At 46.7% G+C, this 23,195-nt stretch overlaps 1 protein-coding gene and 1 pseudogene across 2 annotated transcripts in view; both read right to left on the bottom strand.

The window, feature by feature from the left end:
- The window catches only part of RPTOR (regulatory associated protein of MTOR complex 1), a 315,748-nt gene that overhangs the window by 48,567 nt on the left and 243,986 nt on the right, over positions 1 to 23,195 (bottom strand). For both annotated transcript variants that reach the window (XM_043905267.1, XM_043905266.1), the window contains exons 14-17: positions 7,234 to 7,308; positions 4,181 to 4,246; positions 3,486 to 3,677; positions 2,996 to 3,136 (exon numbers count right to left, since the gene is read on the bottom strand). In XM_043905267.1, coding sequence (XP_043761202.1) covers positions 2,996 to 3,136; positions 3,486 to 3,677; positions 4,181 to 4,246; positions 7,234 to 7,308 — 474 coding nt within the window. The remainder of the gene's footprint in view (positions 1 to 2,995; positions 3,137 to 3,485; positions 3,678 to 4,180; positions 4,247 to 7,233; positions 7,309 to 23,195) is intronic.
- Positions 10,692 to 10,836, bottom strand: LOC122695948 (annotated as a pseudogene).

Raw genomic sequence — 23,195 nt, forward strand, 5'->3', positions numbered from 1 at the left:
TGCCCCTTCTCCATGTTTCCAACAATGAATTACTGGCTGACATTTGTTTTCGGCCCATGGCCACCAAGTATCAAGCTCAGCTCCCCGGAGGCCAGAGCGGCGCTGTGGGAAAGGGAGCCCGTCTGCTCCATCTGGATGGCCTCTGGGCTCGCCTGTGGGAGAAGGCACTCCAGTCTGGGTGGCTTGGCCGTCTTGTTGCCGCCACCAGAGATGTCCTGAACATTGATGGGAAACACCCTCTGACGCCATTCATCAGGTCAGCTGGAGGCAGACGTGTGTGAAGGGAGGTGGATGCCAGGAACTGCTCCTCTGTGGGTCTGTGGTTACTAAATAAATGTAAACTAGAGAAAATGGATGCAATCTTCTTTCTTTGCTAAGGTGGACAGCACCCAGTCAGCTGCAGGCAAGGGTCGCAGGGCTGGACTGGTCAGTCCTTGAGAAAAGCAGGGTGACAGTGGGGTGGTCACAAACCTCCCCCTCCCCACTCCCCTACTCCGGGTCCTGGCCCTTCTTGATGAGGTGTGGGCGGCTTGCTGACTGGGCAATCTGCCATCCTGTACTTTGTGCACAAGTTCAAGTTCAAAATAATTTAGGTGAACTTGCTGACTCTTGATTTTATCAAGTAAGCTCATTAAAGAGGTCAACAAGCAAAAATCTTCCCTCTCTGCCATGACTGCCTCCTCCAGAAAAGGATGCTTTCATCGTTCAGGAGTCAACAGGGCAATTATTTTATATTGCAGACATGTGACTTTACGAAGCCCCGCCATGATACCCTGACATGTCTTGTACTGCCACGAGCTAGAGACACCAGCAGTTGGTTACAGCTGGGACTTCTCACACCTAAGCTCAGGTGAGCTCGTGGAGTGCAGTGCTCAAGGCAGAGTCTTGTTCCAGACCCTCAGGTGCCCTAGCACTGGGTCTGCTGGGCCTGCAGGCTGGGCCTGTGTCCCCTCAGAGTGCATTGGGCACAACTGTCACCATGTGCTCTGGACAAAGATGGGAAAGGCAAGCTGCCAAAAGCATTAGGGTTACAGCTGTGATGGGAATGAGGGCTCAGCCTCTGAGTCGGTGTCACTCACCCTATTAAAGCCTGGATCCTCTCTCCAATCCATGGGCCCCAGTCTCCCTGAACCTCTGTGTCGCCCATATTTCCACAGCAAAGTAGCCCCCTTATTTAACAGGCCTGCATTGCTGGCCATCTCCCAAAGAGAAAAAGCCCTGAAGGCAGTGACAGTCCCAAGTCCCAACAGAGGACCTGGGATGCCGAGGATGCTCTGTGCTCTAGCGCACAGGATGGGCAGCCCCGGGCACACTATGGTCTTGCACGTGCCTGGCCCTTTGCACACGCTCCTGCCTCACTCCCTCTCCCTGTCCCTTGTCCCTCACAACCTAGGCACAGGCTCCCCTCCTCCCACTATGGGGCCAGCACCCCTGACCTGGGCTGGTCTCTAGGGTGTGGCTCACTTACGAGGGTTTTAGCACAATTGCTGGTTCTGTGCCTGCCACTGGACTCGGACCCTGTATCTCTTGAAGGTGGGTGACTGCTGCTCCATGAACTGAGCCTGGTGTGCTGAGGCAGCTGCGAGCTGAGCTCCAGTGCTGGGCGAGCAAAGGCAGAGCTCTTCTCAGCACCCATGTCTGCAGGCCCAGGCAAGGTCAACCCCAAGTGCCCACAGGAATGACCTGGCTACACCTGAGCATCTCCGGTCTGGGGAAGGATGGCGAGTGGAGTGAGGCTGGGAAAGGAGCCTGGGGCCATGTCAGGTCACCCGGGATGTGCTTGAGTGTTTGGTCCTTGTGTTCCTGATGACCTGGAGACCATTCTCTTGATACTGGAGACTCAGATGGACATTCTTCCTATTTTTATTGACATCCTCTTAAAGTTTTTTGGGGAAAGAACTGAAAAAGAGTTCCTTTCTTTAAAAGGAATCTTAACAGACAATTAAGGATACTGCTGAACCGCTGCTTTGATCACATACAGGCAATCTGACTTGGGAAAAAGAAGACTCTGACTCAAGGAAGCCAGCTTCAGACAGATGCTAATGATGAGAACCCAAAATAAAAACATGAAAAGGCATCTGGAGGATCATTCCACATTGTTAACATTTCTCTAGATGACCTGGTCTATTAGTAACTGGGTTCATGGCTCTTTGAGGGAACTCAAGATGGAATGAGTCCTTCCCGGCTGACCTGAACTTGCCCCGATAACGTTCCCGCCACCAAGTTAGTGGAGGTTTGCTCTCCAAACAGACACCCTCCAAACCACCCCTACCTCTGAGAAACCAACCTCCCTTCCCTGGCACAGGGATGTCAGACATGCTGAGAAGCAGCCCAGCACCGGTAGGTGATGAGAGGTGACTCAGGATCACACACAGGACGGCACTGCCCTCCTGGTCCTAGAGAAGTCTCTGCTCCCAGGGTGGGCCTTCAAGGCCACCCTGAAACATGGCTGACAGTGGGGTTTCCCCCACGGGCCCTTTTGGCTGTGGGAGGGAGAGGGTTGATCTGTTCTGAGCCAACTTTTGACAGGGGGGTGAGGTCTTGGATGGAGATCATGGCCCTTCTACATTGAAACAGAGAAGTAAAAGTTTCAACTGCAAAGAACTGTTCCGTTCAGTCGCTGACAAACATGGGGGCGGGGAGGGGAATACACTACACAAACCTTTCCGTCTGTCTGTGGGTGGCTACTGCTCTTTTGAATCTCCGTGATGTGTGTATGTGTTGCTCCCAGGCAGGAAGGAGCCTATTATACAAGCTGCCAGGAGACGCAGCCTGTTAAATGCCTTTAAATGAAGCAAACACACGAGTATCTGGTGAAGAAACGCATTTTGGAGAGAATTAAACAAACATTTAAAGTCGGCTCTCGGCAGGATGCGCGCTGGGGGCGGACTGAGCGCTCGAAGCTGCGGTCAGGTCAGGGTCACGACTCGACCTGGGCGCCAAGGGAGCCCGGCCTGGAGGCACTTGGCGCTGCCTAGGAGTGGGGGCCACACACCTTCCGGACCACAGGGCTGCCGTCATTGATGAGCTGGGCCAGCATCATGGCCACGTTGTGGTCAATAGTGGTGGAGTGGTCCGTCCTCTCTGCAGAGTTGCCCACAAACGTGCCGAGGGCAAAGACGGCTGCGCAGCGCACCTGTGGGCGGGACAGTGAGCAGTTACCCTGTGGCCAGCTGTTTGGCTCTGGCCGGGGCCCCTGGAGCCTACTAGATGCAGCTTAGTCCTGTCTATAGTCCTCTCAGCCTAGTTCCACTTGTGCAGACAAGCAGAGCAGGGAAATGAGAGGCTAGTGGCAGCCACGCCCGAGGGCCAGGTGACAGGCTGTGTGCAGGCATCAGAGACCAAGCCAGGCAGGCATCAGAGACCAAGCCAGGGGCCAAGGAACCCATGGTGGGGGGGGGGGTGGTAGGGGTGGGCGCTCTGGGGTATGGTCCCCAGGTTCACCTTGACCTCACTCAGCCTGAAGTGGCGGGGTTACAGCTCACCTCAGGGATGGGGTCAGAGAGGAGGCTGCAGAGCTTCTCGTGGGCACTGTCCCTCACCCCACACCACCGGGCTGAGTCAAAGTTCTGCCAGATGCGGCCCAGGCAGATGGCCACCCACTGGCGCAGCAGGGGGTGGGGGTCGTTGAGCTGCTCCAGGCAGATGGCGATCAGGTTTCCCTGGAGGCAGGCTTCCTGTGAGAAGGCAGGCAACACAGGGCATCACCCACCGACCACTGACTGGGGCAGTGTCCTGGGCTGGCCCTAGCCCCCCAGGTTACTCAGGGAAACCATGCTTAATCACTTTGCAAGATGTGTTCAACTTTCCTCTTTTTTTTCTGTGCTGTGCCATGTGGGATCTTAGTTCCTGGACCAAGGATTGAACCCATGCACCCTGCAGAGGAAGCTCGGATTCTTAACCTCTGGACTGCTGGGGACGTTCCTCAATTTTCCTCATTTTAAGTCCCACCAATTTCAATTCAACTGGGGCTAAACAAAGGGTCTGGACCCCCACTCCTCCATGAAGCCCCCAGGGCTGGTGTGATCCCCAACCTCCCCCCACCTGCTTCTGAGGTCACTGTTTCTTCAGACATACATTCAGGACAGTTCCTCTGGCCTCCAAATCCTGGAGCTCACAGCTGTGCATTTGTAACTCAAAGGTAGGCCCTGCAGGGGTGGGGAAGGGGCGTGACACTCACCTGCCCTGTGTTATAGCTGTTGACGATTACAGCCAGAATGAAGGCCGTCATGGTCCGGTGCTCAGCCTGGAAAACAGAAGTCACAGGCTAGTTTGCACTTTCTTTGTGGCAGAAACTCATCACCCCCACGCACTAGAGTTATCCTTTCAGGATCTTTATGATGAGCCTGGTCTGTAGTTAAAGTAACGAGAGCCAGCTTTGCTGTCTTTTGAGTCTCCAAACAGGAACTGCACTTTAAAGAGGGTCTGATGGCTCTGGGTTGGCCTCATGGAGGACGGATGGGTCCCTGACATCTGATGTTGCATGACGGGTGACTCTGCTCCGTCAGAGGCCCTGTTCTGCCCAAGCCTATGGAAGCAGACCATCGGAGTTGAGCACACTGGTCGTAAAATGATTGACCACAGTCTCTACTTGACTTCATTTTCCCTTCTTTCTGGTCTTCCAGTGGGCGGATCGATTCTCATTTTCTCCTCTCCTCTGCGCTTCTACTGACTCAGACATCAGTCTATTTTTAACTATTTGTGGTACCTTGTGTTTTTAACCTGGAGCAAAGTCTAGTCATTCTCTGTATCTGCCTTGGATTCCCAGTATTCCTCCTCCGGCTTCAGTCCGTCATGCGTGACTGCTCTTACTTATTCTTACAGCCAATGTTGATTTACATACCTGGCATGTTTGCCAATGTCTGCTTTCTGATGCTTCTTACTAACTTCTGGGCTCCATCTCCTCCTGAAGTGTGGGCCTCCTGGCTGCCTGAGAAGCTGTTGGCCCTCAGATGTGCTAGCTTTGCCCTCTCCCAAACTGACACTCGTGGGGACACAGGGTCCCTGGGTGACAGTTTCCCTTGTGTTTTGACGGCCCCTTCTCTGTCTTCCATTCGTTACTGTGGTGACTGCTGTCCACATCTTTGCAACCATCTTCCTTTACATCCTAGTTACTTTAGAGATTTTTACTCTTGCCTTTGACATTCTCTACTTTCATTACGATGAGTCTTTGTGTGGATTTGTTTTTATTGAACCCTCTCAAGACTCATTGTGCTTTATAAAGCTGAAAACTCATTTCTTCTTCAAATCTGGAAAGTTCTCCACTGAACTGTGTGTCCCCCTGTCTCCCTCTGGCCTTTGTTGAACGCAGCTAGCCTGCTCAGCCCCTCTCAGAACCTCTGTCACATCTCCTCTTTGCTTCCTCCCACATGAATTTTCCACAGACTTCTTTACTGGTTGTGTCAATTCTGCTGTTTAATTTGTCTATGGAGCTTCTAATGACTATATTCCATTACAGGTTCTTTTTTTCCCCTCCAAAATCTGCCTATTTATTAAAAGACCCTAGTTGGTCATTTTTTGAGAAGGAATAAACAGTGTGGACAGAATAAACAGAAGGACAGAATACACTATTCTCTTACAACAGGCAAGAAAGTACTTCTGAGGAAAAAAACACCAGGGTTTATTTTTGGACACAATTAAAACAAACTGTTTATCCAGTTATCTTAAACATACTTATTTATAATGCTCTTCACTCTTTTTCCAGAGAACTCTATTTAAGTTCTATTTAAGTTCTCTGAAAGCCAACCCTCCTTTCTGCCAGCTCTGCTTACGTCACTTGGACCTGGGCCAGGAGCAGGCTGGAGCTCCTGGCACGAGTCTTGGTGCCCTGGTTGTGAAGGTATACAGAAAGGTGCCCTGCAGAAAAGGTACAGCCTTCGCCGCTTCCAGGCAGGCCCTGGAGATTTCATGTTCCTCACTTGGCTGGTGGCTCCTCCCACATGGGGAATTTCCATTTCTTAGAGAGGCTTTTCCTGACTTTCTGCCCAGACGTGGATGGACTGGATTAGCTCTTCTTGTCCTCGTCCAGTGAGTGGGCGGCTCGCCCCACAAGCCTGTGTTTTTTTTTGTGTGCAGACTTGGGCTGCACACATGTGGAGCTCCACGGTCATTGTGAGGTTCACCCATGACTCACTGTGCCCCTCCCCTGACTTCAGGTTTTGGCATTTGTGGATTTAATTTCCTTTCTTTCAATCTGGCTAGATCCTCAAAACTTCATGTGTTTGTAGTTTTGAAGTGGGGCCCACTTGTGCCAACTTTGTTCATCATTTTACTGCATGTCTATCAGCTTAGATGTCTTTCTCAGTCATTTGACTTCTCTTACTCACTCTGTATTACTTCCAATACTCATATAAAGTCTAAATTTAACCACCTTCGATGATGTTTAAATACCATACTTCAGTTGGAACATACAAATTCTGCTTACCTTTTATAACAATCCTGTTTTTAATGTTTCCTGGATTTTAGAAAATTTTTGTGTTTTTTTTTTTAAATTGTCATTTAGTTTAGAAAACCAACCAGAGGGTGAAACTACACCCAAAAGTTCCTTTCCACAACCAGAGGCACCTATGACTGTGTGAGTGAGCTGTTAGATTTCATTAAACATTCTGATAAAATTAAGTTATATTGAGTAATTATTGATACTTAAGGTGTTTATTTTATTCTCTTTACTAAGCTAGGAGCTAGAGGGAGGGAACATAAATATTAATTTAAAAACACTTATTGGGAGTTATTTTATATGCTATTCATGGATTACTAATTTTTAAACAACTTAATACAATAAAATATATTTCAACTTTCAAATTTCAATTTTTCCACCACCTCCACTGCCCCAACCCCCTTGCTGATTGATAAAGTGCATTAACCTCCCCTTAGGTCCAGATCCTGCACTGGGCAAAGGAACTACCAATATTATGGATGTACAAGTAGTCATTGATCTAACTTGGTTGACAGGGTACAAGGCACAGTGGATTCTACTTCACTGCAAAGATGCGCCCAGAAAAAGGACTCAAGTAAACAAAACCAAACCAGCCTGTGTATCAAGGTTCACTGTGACTTACTTTAGGGAAGCAGCTACTGAAATAATATGCCAGGAAGCAAAAGGTATCATCCAAGTGAGGCAGAGCTGGGAGTGTAAGGGGCTCCCCACTTCCACCACAGGTCCCTCTGTGTAGAGCAACCTTTCCCAGAGCCCCCAGGAAACGTGTCACCAGAGCATAACATGCTGGTCCTTACTGGCATGTACGGGTCTGCCAAGACTGAAAGGAAGTACTTGTGGCCATTGTCCTTCACCAGGTCAGCTTGGCATGACTGTGGGGAGAGACACAGGAGAAACAGTGAGTGCAGTTCCCAGGAAGGGGCTCCTTTTTCTTCTTGGAATGTGTGAACAAACGAATGTGCAATGAATATTTTATGTCTTCATCATTTTCACCTCTCAAGTCCAATTTTCATCTGAAAAAATAGCTGGGACGGCTGTGTACAAATGCATTTTCCCTTGGCTGTGGGAAAAGGGCTGGCATTGCACACTCTCAGAAGCGCAGTGGCTCTGAGGCGTTCTCGAAAACCCCTTCTGGGTACCTGGCGGGTGTGGGTACTCTGGCTGCTGGGCTGGCTCCTTCGGAGGCTGTCTGCGTCCTGCAGCTCCCATACCTGTCCTCTCTCCTGAGTCAGTCCAGGGCCCATGCACCTCTCCTACCACTTCTGAGCGGAGACGTGCCCAACACCTGAAACCACTCAGTTTCTGCAGACCCCAGCCCCTGCCAGAGCTTGTCATACATACACCTTTGCTTAGCCTGACAAAATCTATGTGAACACCATAATTATGAATTACTTACATCACACGGTTATATTCCAACAGGTGCTTCCTAGAGGCCTGTCTCCAAAGGAGCAGCTCCAAGTGGAAAGTTTGATTTCAGGGCTAAGTGGGTTGCCAAGTGTGCAAGTCTCGCCACCTCCTCAGAGCACATGGCATGTGTAAGCACCACCGTGTCATGTGTTAGCATAGTTTTCAAGACCCACTAGGTGTCAAGCACTGGCTCAGTCCTGGACACAGACCCCCACACCCTGCTCATAGTCCTGGGGGAGACAACTGAGAAGTTCTGGCTTATGATGAGATGCTGGGCTTGGGAAGCTCTGGGAGGGGTGGAGTAGCTGGGATCATCCATGAAGGAAGGACAGATGTGAGAGTGGGGGTGGAAGGTGGGAAAACAGGTGGGGATCCTGCTAGGATATGCAACCAGGGAGAAGGCGGCCAGGGAAGGCCGGAGGCAGAGAGCTTTGACTGCTTCATGGATGGGGTCTTGAAGACACCAGAGGGCACTGGGAATGGGAGGGGGAAGACTGTTGAACTGCAGGTTGAAGAATCACTCTGGTAGCTGCAGTGGAGGGTGAGCTGGAAAGTCAGACTGGGGGTGGTGACCATGTGCAGCAGGGTCAGAGGTGGTGGGGAGGACCCTGGAGACTTAAGATCTTTCTAGAGGGATCTGGGAGGGAGGAGCTGGGCAATCCGACTGCTTGGCGAGACCACTAAAGAGGCGGGAGAGGTGGGGGCCGTGTCATCAGAGACTGAGAGGGCAAGGAGTTGGATTTGGGGTACACTGCATCAAGCCACCTCAGAGACACATAGTGGAGCTACCAGGAGGAGGTGAGCCAGGCTGAACTCCTAGATCAAAAGTCATGCACGTACTGGGTGGGAGCCCATGGCCACAGGGTAGAGGGGGAGGTGATCTGGAGCATGAAGGACGAGTTGGGAGACACAGAAACAGGTATGTGAGCAGAAGGGGCTCCAGGTGGTACCAAGAGGCAAGGAATCTAAATCTCAGGGAAAAGAACTGCCCTGAGGCAGTGGGGTCATCAGAAACCCTGCTTCTATACCAGGCTGGCTGACTTGGGAGGCGTTTCTGCAGGTGCTGGCTCTTCAAGGGACTTAAACAACTGCGCCTCAGACATTCAGGAATTGACATCCAAGGAGGCGCCCAGTAAGAGAAAGAGGCAAAGAAACAGGCTTCATGCCCAGGTCCTCCCTCTTGCAGGTGTGGGACCCCAGTGACATTTGAGAAATCTTTGCTCAACTGGTGGAATCAGATGAAACATCTGACACATGGAAGTGCAATCTGAACACGGGAGTGTGACTCATAAATCACGGATGCTCTCGTTCTTGGAAAGCAACCCACAGAATGTGGTCATACTGCTCACTGAGCTTCCTGGATCAATACCCAGAAAAACCACTTGGTGATTTAGGGTAACATGTTTACAGGGAGATGCTGAATTTCATCAGCTCCCAGCATGCTCCACTCTAGGGGATAAAGGCCATTCAAGAAGTAGAGAGGGCTGGAATTTTAAGATCTGAGTTTCTGAGAATAAATGGAGAAAAGTTACATACTGCAAAACCTCCCTAGCTCTGCAGGGCACTGCTGGCTTGGGGGCATGCCCAGTGTGAAACTCTCTCAGGGGCAGGGTGATTTTGCAGACAGAATCTGCTGTTTACTGCAGCCTGGAGCCCTGACCTCCTCTCTCCCACGCTGGCCTACTTCTCAGGGTGCTCTGATAATGAGGTGTTTTTCCTCACATCAATAAATTAATAAGGTGGCGACTGGACTCAGCTGTTTAAGCGCAGATGGAGGGGGTGGTCAGGGAGCAGGGGCACTAGGAGCTCAGGTTAGTAGGATAATAATCCCCAAGAGCCACGGAAGCCAATTAAGCATGCAGCTTTCAAGTCATTCCCATGAGGGATGCCTCACTTTGAATGAAGGTTTGGATAAATGAACTAAAAGGTGTCAGCAAGATGCTGTCTGCAGAGGCTCATCCAGAAGGGGCTGGGAGGGCGCACTCAGACGGCGCCTGCAGCACAGTGCCTGCATCTGGGGACAGGGTTAAGGTGCCTGCACCTGGAAACAGAGCCACTCTCCTTTGTTTTTAAACCAGAGGTGCCACAAGTCAAACCCAGGCCCACACATTTGCAGCGATGCTCATAAAACATATCTCGTCGCAGAGTGATGACGTGTCCCTAAGTCATATCTGCTAATTCAGAAGCTGAGGCACATGTGTGAGTAGGTGAAGCCATAGCTTCATTATGGCTTTGGTACTGGAAATGGCGATGGTCTTGTTCGTGTAGAACGACCTCTGTCTGGAAGAGGCTGCCACACAGGTGGGAACCACAATAATGTTTTCAGGTCATGTCCACCCTCACTCTCAGGGCTCAGCAACTGTCCTTTTGGAACTGGCTTACAATCACCCCCATCCGCCATCCCAGCCCTCTCTGTATCTACATCTGGGGCTGGAGAGCTGGGGATATGCAGGGTGCTGACTTTTCAGGATGCTGAGACAGTGGTCACCAGCTGCCCACTCTCCCTCCCAACTTGGCCAAGTGCCCTCTTAAAAGAGAAAACAGTCCTTGAAACTACAAAGGCCCAGACACACTGCACACACAGACTGGGGGGAAGCTCCCCTGAGACACGCAGGGCTCCAGCAGCCCACACTCCACACGGCTGCTTTTCAAGGGCCCTCTCTCGTCTCTCTGTTTTCTCCCAGATCAAGCTACAGGTTTGACATATTAAGGCCAGCATAGAAAGAGGGTGGAGATGAGGAAGAGCATGAATATGAAACGGTTTTTTCCTAAGCAAGCCCCCCTGCAACTGCACACCTGTATAAATATATATATATATATATACATGCATTTTTTTTCCTTCTTCTTAGTAGGGAAAAGTCCCCCACTACCACAAATTAGGCAGTCGACTTTCCCACATTTAGGAAAACCACACAGGTCAGCATATCTGGAGTACAATGGATAAGCCTCACGCTGGGAAAACCACCTTCATGATCATTGTATCAGGGAATTATATTTTTAACATGAGAAAAAGGGAGGGAGGTGAGGAAGAGAAGAAAAGCAAACAGAGACGAGGAAGCAAGTACACAGTTCACTGTGGTTGAAGATGCAGTCTGCAAACTGATTTCAGGAGGCAGCAGAGATCAAGCCGAGTCCAGAGACCACAGACTCTGGCTTCTGCGAGGGTAAGTTCACAAGGCAAGGGCAGGTGCGCCCCCTCAGAATATTCTAGCAAAGAATGCTGTGGGGGAAGCCCTACCTTCATTCTCCTTAAAGCAGGTTATAAAGTCTGTCTCCTGGGGAGCAGGAAGACACAAACAGCACAGATCAACAGACCACCAGACACGACGCATCAAATGAGGCCCAACCAGCAGGACAGTCCTGAGCAGTGTCACCAGTGGACACACCCATTCATGTTCTGATGTGAATACGGAGAAAATCACAGAGGGAGGGTCCTGTTTCCTGTCCTTGGGTTGCAGAATTCACTCCCTGGGATGAGGAAAGGATGCCGGAGAGGTGAGCCAGGTTCACACAAGAGACAGCAGCACTGAACTGCGCCCTGACCCACTGCCACCAGAACATTAGAATCGTCTCCAGACAGATACAGGACTACTTTGAACTGTTTATACACCCAGAGTCTTAACAATTCTCGTGGCCATAAAACTAGTAGTGCCTGAGAAAATAACCCGAGAGTGGGGGTTCTGCTCACTGCACACAAGAGCTCACTGTTCTTCAAACCCAGGGGCACAGTCCCTCCCAGGCAGTTAAAGATGTATGTCTGTCTGCACAACTCAAAGGCCTGGCACAATGGCCTTCCCACTTGCCAAGTGCAGTAAGATAAAATTTACAAATGTAGGGATTTCCCAGGCAATCCAGAGGTTAGGACTCAGTGTTTTCACTGCCGTGGCCCTGGATTCAATGCCAAGTTGGGGAACTAAGATCTCCCAAGCCACATGGTGTGGTCAAAACAAAACAAAACAAAAATTTGTGCATGTATTACAGTTCAGTTCACTCAGTTGGGTCTGACTCTTTGCGATCCTATGGACTGCAGTCTGGCAGGCTTCCTTGTCCATCAGTAACTCCTGGAGCTTACTCAAACTCATGTCCATTGAGTCGGTGATGTCATCCAACCATCTCGTCATCTATTGTCCCCTTCTCCCGCCTTCAATCTTTCCCAGCATCAGGCTCTTTTCCAACGAGTCAGTTCTTTGCATCAGATGCCCAAAGTATTGGATTTTCAGCTTCAGGATCAGTCCTTCCAATGAATATTCAGGGTTGATTTCCTTTAGGATCAACTGGTTGGATCTCCTTGCAGTCCAAGGTACTCTCAAGAGTCTTCTCTACACCACAGTTCAAAAGCATCAATTCTTCAGCACTCAGATTTCTTTATAGTCCAACTCTCACATCCATACATGATTACTGGAAAAACCACAGCTTTAACTAGACGGACCTTTGTTGGCAAAGTAATATCTCAGCTTTTTAATATGCTGTCTAGGTTGGTCATAACTTTCCTTCCAAGGAGTAAGCGTCTTTCAATTTCATGGCTGCAGTCACCATCTGCAGTGATTTTGGAGCCCCCCAAAATAAAGTCTCTCACTGTTTCCACTGTTTCCCCATCTATTTGCAATGAAGTGATGGGACCAGATGCCATGATCTTAGTTTTCTGAATGTTGAGTTTTAAGCTAACTTTTTCACTCTCCTCTTTCACTTTTATCAAGAGGCTTTGTAGTTCTTCGCTTTCTGTCATAAGGATGGTGTCATCTGCATATCTGAGGTTATTGATATTTGTCCCGGCAACCTTGATTTCAGCTTGTGCTTCATCCAGCCCAGCATTTCGCATGATGTATTCTGCATGTTGGAGAAGGCAATGGCAACCCACTCCAGTACTCTTGCCAGGAAAATCCCATGGGCGGAGGAGCCTGGTAGGCTGCAGTCCATGGGGTCGCTAGGAGTCGGATACGACTGAGTGATTTCACTTTCCCTTTTCACTTTCATGCACTGGAGAAGGAAATGGCAACCCACTCCAGTATTCTTGCCTGGAGAATCCCAGGGACAGCAGAGCCTGGTGGGCTGCCGTCTATGGGGTTGCAGAGAGTCGGACATGACTGAAGTGACTTGGCAGCAGCAGCAGCAGCATTCTGCCTATAAGTTAAATAAGCAGGGTGACAATATACAGTCTTGACGTACTCCTTTTCCATTTGGAACCAGTCCAATGTTCCATGTCCAGTTCTAACTGTTGCTTCTTGACCTGCACACAGATTTCTCAGGAGGCAGGTAAGGTGGTCTGGTATTCCCATCTCTTGAAGAATTTTCCACAGTTTGTTGTGATCCACACAGTCAAAGGCTTTGGCATAGTCAATAAAGCAGAAATAGATGTTTTTCTGGAACTCTTGTTTTTTCTATGTTCCAACAGATGTTGGCAATTTGATCTCTGGTTCCTCTGCCTTTTCTGAATCCAGTTTGAACATCTGGAAGTTTACAATTCACATACTGTTGAAGCGTGGCTTGGAGAACTTTGAGCATTACTTTGCTAGCATGTGAGATAAGTGCAACTGTGCGATAGTTTGAACATTCGTTGGCATTGCCTTTCTTTGGGATTGGAATGAAAACTGACCTTTTCCTGTCCTGTGGCCACTGCTGAGTTTTCCAAATTTGCTGGCATATTGAGTAGCAGCACTTCCAAAGCATCTTCTTTTAGGATTTGAAGTAGCTCAACTGGAATTCCATCTCCTCCACTAGCTTTGTTCGTAGTGATGCTTCCTAAGTCCCATTTGACTTCGCATTCCAGGATGTCTGACTCTAGGTGAGTGATCACACCATCGTGGTTATCTGGGTCGTGAAGATCTTTTTTGTATAGTTCTTCCGTGTACTGTTGCCACCTCTTCTTGATATCTTCTGCTTCTGTTAGGTCCATACTGTTTCTGTCCTTTATTGTGCCCATCTTTGCATGAAATGTTCCCTTGGTATCTCTAATTTTCTTGAAGAGATCTCTAGTCTTTCCCATTCTATTGTTTTCCTCTATTTCTTTTCATTGATCACTGAGGAAGGCTTTCTTATCTTTCCTTGCTATTCTTTGGAACTCTGCATTCAGATGGGTGTCACTTTCCTTTTCTTCTTTGCCTTTAGCTTCTCTTCTTTTCTCAGCTATTTGTAAGGCCTCCTCAGACAACCATTTTGCCTTTTTGCATTTCTTTTTCTTGGAGATGGTCTGGATCACTCCCTCCTGTATAATGTCACGAAGCTCTGTCCATAGTTCTTCAGGCACTTTGTCTATCAGACCTAACCCCTTGAATCTGTTTGTCACTTCCACTGTATAATCGTAAGGGATTTGATTTTAAGTCATACCTGAATGGTGTAGTGGTTTTCCCTACTTTCTTCAATTCAAGTCTGAATTTGGCAATAAGGAGTTCATGATCTGAGCCACAGTCATCTCCTGGTCTTGTTTTTGCTGACTGTATAGAGCTTCTCCATCTTCAGCTGCAAAGAATATAATCAGTCTGATTTCAGTATTGACCATCTGGTGATCATCACCCAGATCAGAATGTGATCACATGGGCCAGAGGATCTGCTATTCAAAACCTGCTTTCTTAATGCTCCATCGCTGAAGGCAGAGCAGCCCATGGGGCTGGCCTGTGAGGACCTGGGGCAAACACATCTTCTGTGCCAGGAGTTTGTTTGTGTCCTGCCTTATTCCTATAGTTTGTATTTTAATAAAATGTCTTTTTATCATAATTTTACAGGAAACTTAATAGTAAATAGAGTTCCCATATGTCCCAAACACAGTTTCCCCTCTTGTTAATACCTTACATCAACATAGTACAGCTTGGTAAGAAAGTGGCGGCCTCCTAGACGACCCAGGTCAACAAGCACTCGCCAGAGCCGCCACTGGACAGTGTCCCCATCTCCACAGTGAACCACACTCGCCCCTTGCCTCCTCAGAGGACCCTCCAACACTAGCAGGAAGGAAGGGATCATCTACAGTCCCCTGCCATGGATTTTCTGGAACAAAGAGTTTTTTGGTAAAATAGCATTGTTCAGAATGGCCTCTTCTCAATTGTCTTCCTGGTTAATTGAGGTGGCTGCTTTTCAGAAGCCCTGGGAGTGGGTTTTCCTCTGGGAGGAGAGTCGGATCCACCCTCCTGGGGTCCCTGGAGAGCTGTGGGCCAGCAAAGCAGAGACCTCACTCGCATCCCAGGAACTGAGTCTGCCTGTCCTGATGCTGGTTCAGCCCCAAGACCAGCCACCTGGGAGGAGGCCAGGCCCTGCTGGACATGCTCACTGATGACAGGTCAGGTTGCAGCTGGGTTGTCTCTGTCGGTCTGTCGGTCTAGAGGAGGCAGTTGTTCAGATCCCTGTAGTTGCCAAGAGTGAAATGAAAAGACAGAGGAGGGACGCAGGAGGCTGTCACCTGCCCTCCCCACACAGGCGACTTGGCCCACACTGGCAGATTGGACCGTGTGCTGCTGGGGAGGTGACAGATCGCCCTTTTGCAGAATGAATGGGTGCAGTGACTCAGGCTGCAGGGGACTTCCCAATGCATCAGTCTGTCGCCAAGGGCAATTCAGAGACTAGAGGGCTGCGTGATTAATTGTCAGGCTGCATTAATCAACAGCTCTGCAGTACTGATTTCATTTGAGGGTGGGTGGGTGGGCAGAGGCTGGTCAGCAAGAAAGCACAGCCCACACGGCCAAGTCTCAAAAGTTTTATAAAAGGGCAATCACAGTTTGTGTGGAGCCTGAAATCAAGGCTGGGTTGATTGGCCCAGAAAGCACCAGCTCAGGCACCTTTCTTGCCCAGTACTCCTGGGCATGTTCTTTGCACCTGGCAGTGACCCGGGTTCCAGGATCAGGGACAGGCTGGACCTCAGCAGCACTGATCCAGGGAGGTTTGTTCCCTCCTTGTTTCATGGGGCGGCAGCTAGTGGATGTGACTGGCACACGGTTAGGAACTGGCCTACTTCTTGGTGCACACGTCAGTTCATTTATGCAGTCAGCAAACACTCACTGGGCCTCTGGTAGAAAGGCTGCATTGTGAGTCCTTGTCCTCAAAGAGCTGGAAGTCTAGCAGAGAAGGTAGAAGGTGCAAAGAGCTAACCCAAAGGCAGCGACTCAAATTGGGATCAAAGAGGAAGGCGGGAGGGATGGCTGGGGAGGGAGGGCACTCTGCCTCCAGTGGGAAGTGAGGGTGCCGTGAGCAGAGGTGTACACACACGAAGGCAGTAACAGCAAAGACAGTCCAGTGTGCAAGAGCTCCTGTGCAGGGGAGGAGGCCCTTGGGGTGGGCTTCTTCAGAAACACTGTTCAGTCTTGCCACCCCTGAGTCTGGCACCAGGCAGGGCACCTTGTATGATGGGGCTCAGTGTGACCCTGAGGGCTGGTGGTTTTAGGGCCTGGCAGGGATGATATTATTACTAGATCTATGCTATAGAAATATACCAGACGGTTAAAATAAGTCCTAGGAATCGCAGCTGCGTTCTGGGTAATGGGGTGCAGCCCAGCAGCAAGGCCCCTCCAGCATGGAGGCAGCTCATTAGGCCTTGACCAAAATCAGTCCAGAGCAGAGCTGAAGGCCCCAGGGCCGGTGGGTGGGTGCACAGGAACTGACCATCTCTCTGATAGGCTTGAGCAGGTGGAGAATTGAATGGCAAGGTTGTTAGCCGACATTGTCTCTATCAGTTAATACAATTAGACAAGAGAAAGAGACTAAAGACATAAAAATTTTAAAGGTAGAAGCGAAGCCATTAGAGTTTGCAAATGATATGATTATGTGCCTAGAAAACCCAATGGAATAAACTAAATGGGACTAATAAGAGAACTTAGTGAGGTTAAAGACTTTAATACACAGAAGTCAAAAGAAACAACCAGTTAGAAGATAAATGCAAGGAAAAAAGATAGATGCACCCCCATTTATAAAAGAATCCTAAAACTGGAAATAAACTTGACCTGAAACATGAAAATCCTCTGTGAAGAAAACTTTAAGCATTCCTGGGAATTCCCTGGCAGTCCAGTGGTTAGGCGCCAAGCTTCCACTGCAGAAGGCATGGGTTTGATCACTAGTCAGAAAACTAAGATTCTGCATGCCACGAGGAGCAGCCAAGAAAAAGTCCTGAAGAACACAAGAATCAACTTGAACAAGTGAAAGCATCCCTGTTCACTTACAGAAAGATTCATCATCATAAATATATCAGTGTTCCTGAATTAATTTAAACTTTAATATAATCCTTCCAAAATCACCCGCAGGCTTTTTTGTCTGAAACTAGACATTCTCTAAACATCCTATGGAGAAGTAAATAGAAATAGCCAGGGAAATATGTGTAGGAATTAATCCTACATATTCTCAAAATTAACTCTGAAGGCACCGTCATAAAGAGCATTATGGTGCTGGATTATGGACAAACTAGCCTCCTTAATATATAAAGAGCTCCTTGAAGTCAAGAAAAACACTAGCAATCTAATGGTCAGTGGACACAAACCAACAGTTCACAGAAAGCAGAATACAAATGGCCTTTAGATTTATGAAAATGCTCAATCTTTTTCCTAATAAGTACACAGTAAGACTACACTGAAATACCACTTTTCACTTCTCAGATTGGCAAAAATTCAAATATTTTACAATGTGCTCTGTTGTGAAAATATAGAATGGTAGTATCTGTCAAAATTAGAAATGCATTTACCCTTTGATCTAGCAATGTCGTATTTGGGAGCACAATTTAACAGGTTTATCTGCAGATGTATGAAATAGCATGTAGAAGTTTATTCATGGCAATAGTGTGTATAATCACAAGGGACTGGTTCAGATCACAGGTCCCAGCACCACAGGAGACTGGGTATGTGAGCAGTGCTCCTCTGCAGTGGGATGTTGTGCATTAGCTGTGAAGATTTAGGAGGCTCTCTGTGAGCCCAAATGGCAAGACCTCCTAGGTGAGGAAATGCAAGAGGCAGACCCCAGGTGGAGGAGGTCGTGTGCTTAAGGAGAGAGCAGTTTGGTCTGTATATTCATATTTACTTATGTTTAGTCAAGAGACTATATAAGAAACTAGTAAGGCAATTAAACATAATGGTGGAAGAGTGGGTTTTTAAGCTTACATTTAATTTAATATTTACTTTCATTTTGACCCAGGTGTCACATTTTCTATGTTAAGATATGATACACTGACTCCCTGTACCCCTTACAGGGACAGGAGATGGAAAAAAGCTTCTCATTCTATACCTTTCTATGGCATATTGATTTTTGAGCCTTTAAATACACATAGACCACAGCCTTGTCTAACTCAATGAAACTGTGAGCCATGCCGTGTAGGGCCACCCAAGACTGACAGGTCATGGTGGAGAGTTCTGACAAAATGTGGTCCACTGGAGAAGGGAATGGCAAACCACTTTAGTATTCTTGCTGTGAGAACCCCATTAACAGTATGATAGGCAAAAAGATAGGACAGTGAAAGATGAACTCCCCAGGTCAGTAGGTGCCCAATATGCTACTGGAGATCAGTGGAGAAATAACTCCAGAAAGAATGAAAGGATGGAGCCAAAGCAAAAACAACACCCAGTTGTGGATGTGACTGGTGACAGAGGTAAATTTCAATCCTGTAAAGAGCAATATTGCATAGGAACATGGAATGTTAGGTCCATGAATCAAGGTAAATTGGAGTGGTCAAACAGGAGAAAGCAAGAGTGAACATTGACATTTTAGGAATCACTGAACTAAAATGGAATGGAATGGGTGAATTTAACTCAGATGACCATTATATTTATTACTGTGGGCCAGAATCCCTTAGAAGAAATGGAGTAACCCTCATAGTCAACTAAGAGTCTGAAATGCAGTACTTGGATGCAGTCTCAAAAAGGACACAATGATCTCTGTTCATTTCCAAGGCAAACCATTCACTATCACATTAATCTAAGTCTATGCCCCAACCAAAAGCTGAAGTTGAACCGTTCTATGAAGACCTACAAGACCTTCTAGAACTAACACCCAAAAAAGATGTCCTTTTCATTATAGGGGACTGGAATGCAAAAGTAGGAAGTCAAGAGATAGCTGGAGTAACAGGCAAATTTGGCCTTGGAGTATGGAATGAAGCAGGGCAAAGGCTAATAGACTTTTGTCAAGAGAACACACTGGTCATACCAAGTACCCTCTTCCATCAACACAAGAGAAGACTCTACACATGGACCTCACCAGATGATCAATACCGAAATCAGACTGATTATATTCTTTGCAGCTGAAGATGGAGAAGCTCTATACAGTCAGCAAAAACAAGACCAGGAGATGACTGTGGCTCAGATCATGAACTCCTTATTGCCAAATTCAGACTTGAATTGAAGAAAGTAGGGAAAACCACTACACCATTCAGGTATGACTTAAAATCAAATCCCTTACGATTATACAGTGGAAGTGACAAACAGATTCAAGGGGTTAGGTCTGATAGACAAAGTGCCTGAAGAACTATGGACAGAGCTTCGTGACATTATACAGGAGGGAGTGATCCAGACCATCTCCAAGAAAAAGAAATGCAAAAAGGCAAAATGGTTGTCTGAGGAGGCCTTACAAATAGCTGAGAAAAGAAGAGAAGCTAAAGGCAAAGAAGAAAAGGAAAGTGACACCCATCTGAATGCAGAGTTCCAAAGAATAGCAAGGAAAGATAAGAAAGCCTTCCTCAGTGATCAATGAAAAGAAATAGAGGAAAACAATAGAATGGGAAAGACTAGAGATCTCTTCAAGAAAATTAGAGATACCAAGGGAACATTTCATGCAAAGATGGGCACAATAAAGGACAGAAACAGTATGGACCTAACAGAAGCAGAAGATATCAAGAAGAGGTGGCAACAGTACACGGAAGAACTATACAAAAAAGATCTTCACGACCCAGATAACCACGATGGTGTGATCACTCACCTAGAGTCAGACATCCTGGAATGCGAAGTCAAATGGGACTTAGGAAGCATCACTACGAACAAAGCTAGTGGAGGAGATGGAATTCCAGTTGAGCTACTTCAAATCCTAAAAGAAGATGCTTTGGAAGTGCTGCTACTCAATATGCCAGCAAATTTGGAAAACTCAGCAGTGGCCACAGGACAGGAAAAGGTCAGTTTTCATTCCAATCCCAAAGAAAGGCAATGCCAACGAATGTTCAAACTATCGCACAGTTGCACTTATCTCACATGCTAGCAAAGTAATGCTCAAAGTTCTCCAAGCCACGCTTCAACAGTATGTGAATTGTAAACTTCCAGATGTTCAAACTGGATTCAGAAAAGGCAGAGGAACCAGAGATCAAATTGCCAACATCTGTTGGAACATAGAAAAAACAAGAGTTCCAGAAAAACATCTATTTCTGCTTTATTGACTATGCCAAAGCCTTTGACTGTGTGGATCACAACAAACTGTGGAAAATTCTTCAAGAGATGGGAATACCAGACCACCTTACCTGCCTCCTGAGAAATCTGTGTGCAGGTCAAGAAGCAACAGTTACAACCGGACATGGACAATGGACTGGTTCCAAATTGGAAAAGGAATACGTCAAGACTGTATATTGTCACCTTGCTCATTTAACTTATATGCAGAGTACATCATGTGAAATGCCAGTTTGGATGAAGCACAAGCTGAAATCAAGGTTGCCGGGAGAAATATCAATAACCTCAGATATGCAGAAGACACCATCCTTATGGCAGAAAGAGAAGAGGAACTAAAGAGCCTAGTGATAAAAGTAAAATAAGAGAGTAAAATAGCTGGCTTAAAACTCAACATTCAAAAAACTAAGATTATGGTATCTGGTCCCATCATTTCATGGCAAACAGATGGGGAAACAATGGAGACAGTGAGAGACTTTATTTTTGGGGGCTCCAAAATCACTGCAGATGGTGACTGCAGCCATGAAATTGAAAGACGCTTGCTCCTTGGAAGAAAAGCTACGACCAACCTAGACAGCATATTAAAAAGCTGAGACATTACTTTGCCAACAAAGTCTGTCTCGTCAAAACTATGAATTTTTCCAGTAGTCGTGTATGGATGTAAGAGTTGGACCATAAAGAAAGCTGAGCGCTGAAGAACTGATGCTTTTGAACTATGTTGTTGGAGAAGACTCTTGAGAGTCCCTTGGACTGCAAGGAGATCCAACCAGTTGATCCTAAAGAAATCAACTCTGAATATTCATTGGAAGGACTGATGCTGAAGCTCCAATACTTTGGGCACCTGATGCGAAGAACTGACTCATTAGAAAAGAGCCTGATGCTGGGAAAGACTGAAGGCAGGAGAAGAAGGGGACGACAGAGGATGAGATGGTTGAATGATATCATTGACTTGATGGACATGAGTTTGAGCAAGCTCTGGGAGTTGGTGATGGACAGGAAAGCCTGGCGTGTTGCAGCCCATGGGATCACAAGGAGTTGGACACAACTGAGCAACTGAACTGAACTGAGTCACGTGAGTCATCTTTGGATGGAGGAGGAAGCTAATCCACCTCACTTTTTCAACTGTGAGCTGGAAGTGGGGAGATGGAAACAAGAAGGGATACAGGTATAGGAAGAGAGGCTGTGAACATCAGTGAGCTGGGATGACATCACTGCAGTGAGAACAGTACAAGTTTTGAGACTGGGAAGGAGAACTAGCACAGATGTTGGGTGGGGGGAGGGAATGGTTATAGAAATAAAACTCTGCTAATCCCTGATCTGCTTTTTACTCACACAACATGTTTCTTCTTGGGACCAGGAGAGCTGGTACATACAGTGGAGCTCTTTGTGTCCCCAAATCTGGATTTCCTTCATCTATACTGACATACAAGGTTTTTCCAAATTCAGTGACATTGTGTCCTTGGAGTCCCCTGGTGGCACTATAAATAAAAATTTATTAGCTGTAACTAGGGAAGGTCTGCCTGAATTACATATTAACTGTGTCTATGAGAAAAACCTCAATTAACTGGAATCTAGTTTACAGAAATCTTTTATTGTCTCCCTTCTCTTCATCTTGTTAATGAGCAGAAAGACAGATGATAACAAACCCTTTGTTGGCCAAGTGATGTCTCTGCATGATGTATAATCTTTTTAAAATATATTGTTGACTCTGATTTGCTAAATTTTGATTTACAATTTTTGCATTTGTCTTCCCCAAGGATACTGATCTGTAGTTTTCTTAATCTGGTTTTTGGTATAAAGACAAGGCAAATCTCATAGGATGATATGGGAAGATGCTTCTTTGCCATCCATATATTTCTTCATTAACGACTGGGTAGAATTCAACAATGAAGCCATCTGAACCTGGAGCTTTCATTGCAGGAAAGTTTTAAATCACAAATCGAAGTTTAAAACTAGATACAGTGCTATTCAGATTATCTGTCTTCTTAAGGAAGCAGCTTGTGTCATTCAAGGAGTTAATTTCATCAAAGCGATCAAAAACTGTGGCATCAAGTTGGTCATAAATTCCTTCACTATACCTTCAACATCTCCAGAACCTGCGATGCCATGTCTCTCATTCCTGATTTGGGGTTTTATGTCTTTTTTCTGTTCCCTTCTCAGTCTGAGTAGTTATTGATCTGCTCAAAGAATCTAGCCTCAGTTAAGTGGATTTTCTCTGCTACTTTTCTGTTCTCTTTTGCATTTATCTCTGCAGTGATCGTTTTAAAAATTAATCAATTTGTTTATTTTTGGCTGTGCTGGGTCTTCACTGCTGCCCTCAGGCTTTCTCTGGTCGCGGCGAGCAGGGCCTACTCTTCGTTGCAGTATGAGGGCTTCTCCTCGTGGTGGCTTCTCTTGGTGCAGAGCATGAGCTCTAGAGCATGGACTCAGTCGTTGCGGCACATGGGTTTAACTGTTTCGTGGCATGTGGGATCTCCCCAGACCAGGGATCAAATCTGTGTCCCCGGCACTGGCAGGCAGGTTCTTAACCACTGGACCACCAGGGAAGTCCCCACAGTGGTCTTTACTATTTCCTTTCTCCTACCTACTTTGGGTTTAATCTGCTTTTCTTTCACTAATATCAGGCCCTTTGACTTTTTTTTTTTTTTTTTACTGATTCCTTTGACCATTTTAAGTCAGGGTTTTTTTTGAATTGTAAGAGGTCCTTTGACCCCTTAACAGATAGGTGAGTTGCAAATATTTTCTCCCATTCTAAAGGTGTTTTTTTTTTCATTTTGTTGACTGTTTACTTTGTTATGCAAAAGATTTTAGTTTGATGCAGCCCATTTATTTATTTTATACATACTACTTATAATTAGAAATAAATATGATTTAACATATCTATGTTGCTTATAAGTTTATTTATATAACATTTATACTTTATTATATATTTTATTTATTTATATTGCTTAAAATTTTATTTTATAATTAAAATATTTTAATAATTTATTTATTATGAGAGGATGAGATGGTTGGATGGCATCACCGAC

The sequence above is a fragment of the Cervus elaphus genome, chromosome 5, assembly GCF_910594005.1.
Source record: "Cervus elaphus chromosome 5, mCerEla1.1, whole genome shotgun sequence".
Taxonomy (NCBI): Eukaryota; Metazoa; Chordata; class Mammalia; order Artiodactyla; family Cervidae; genus Cervus; species Cervus elaphus.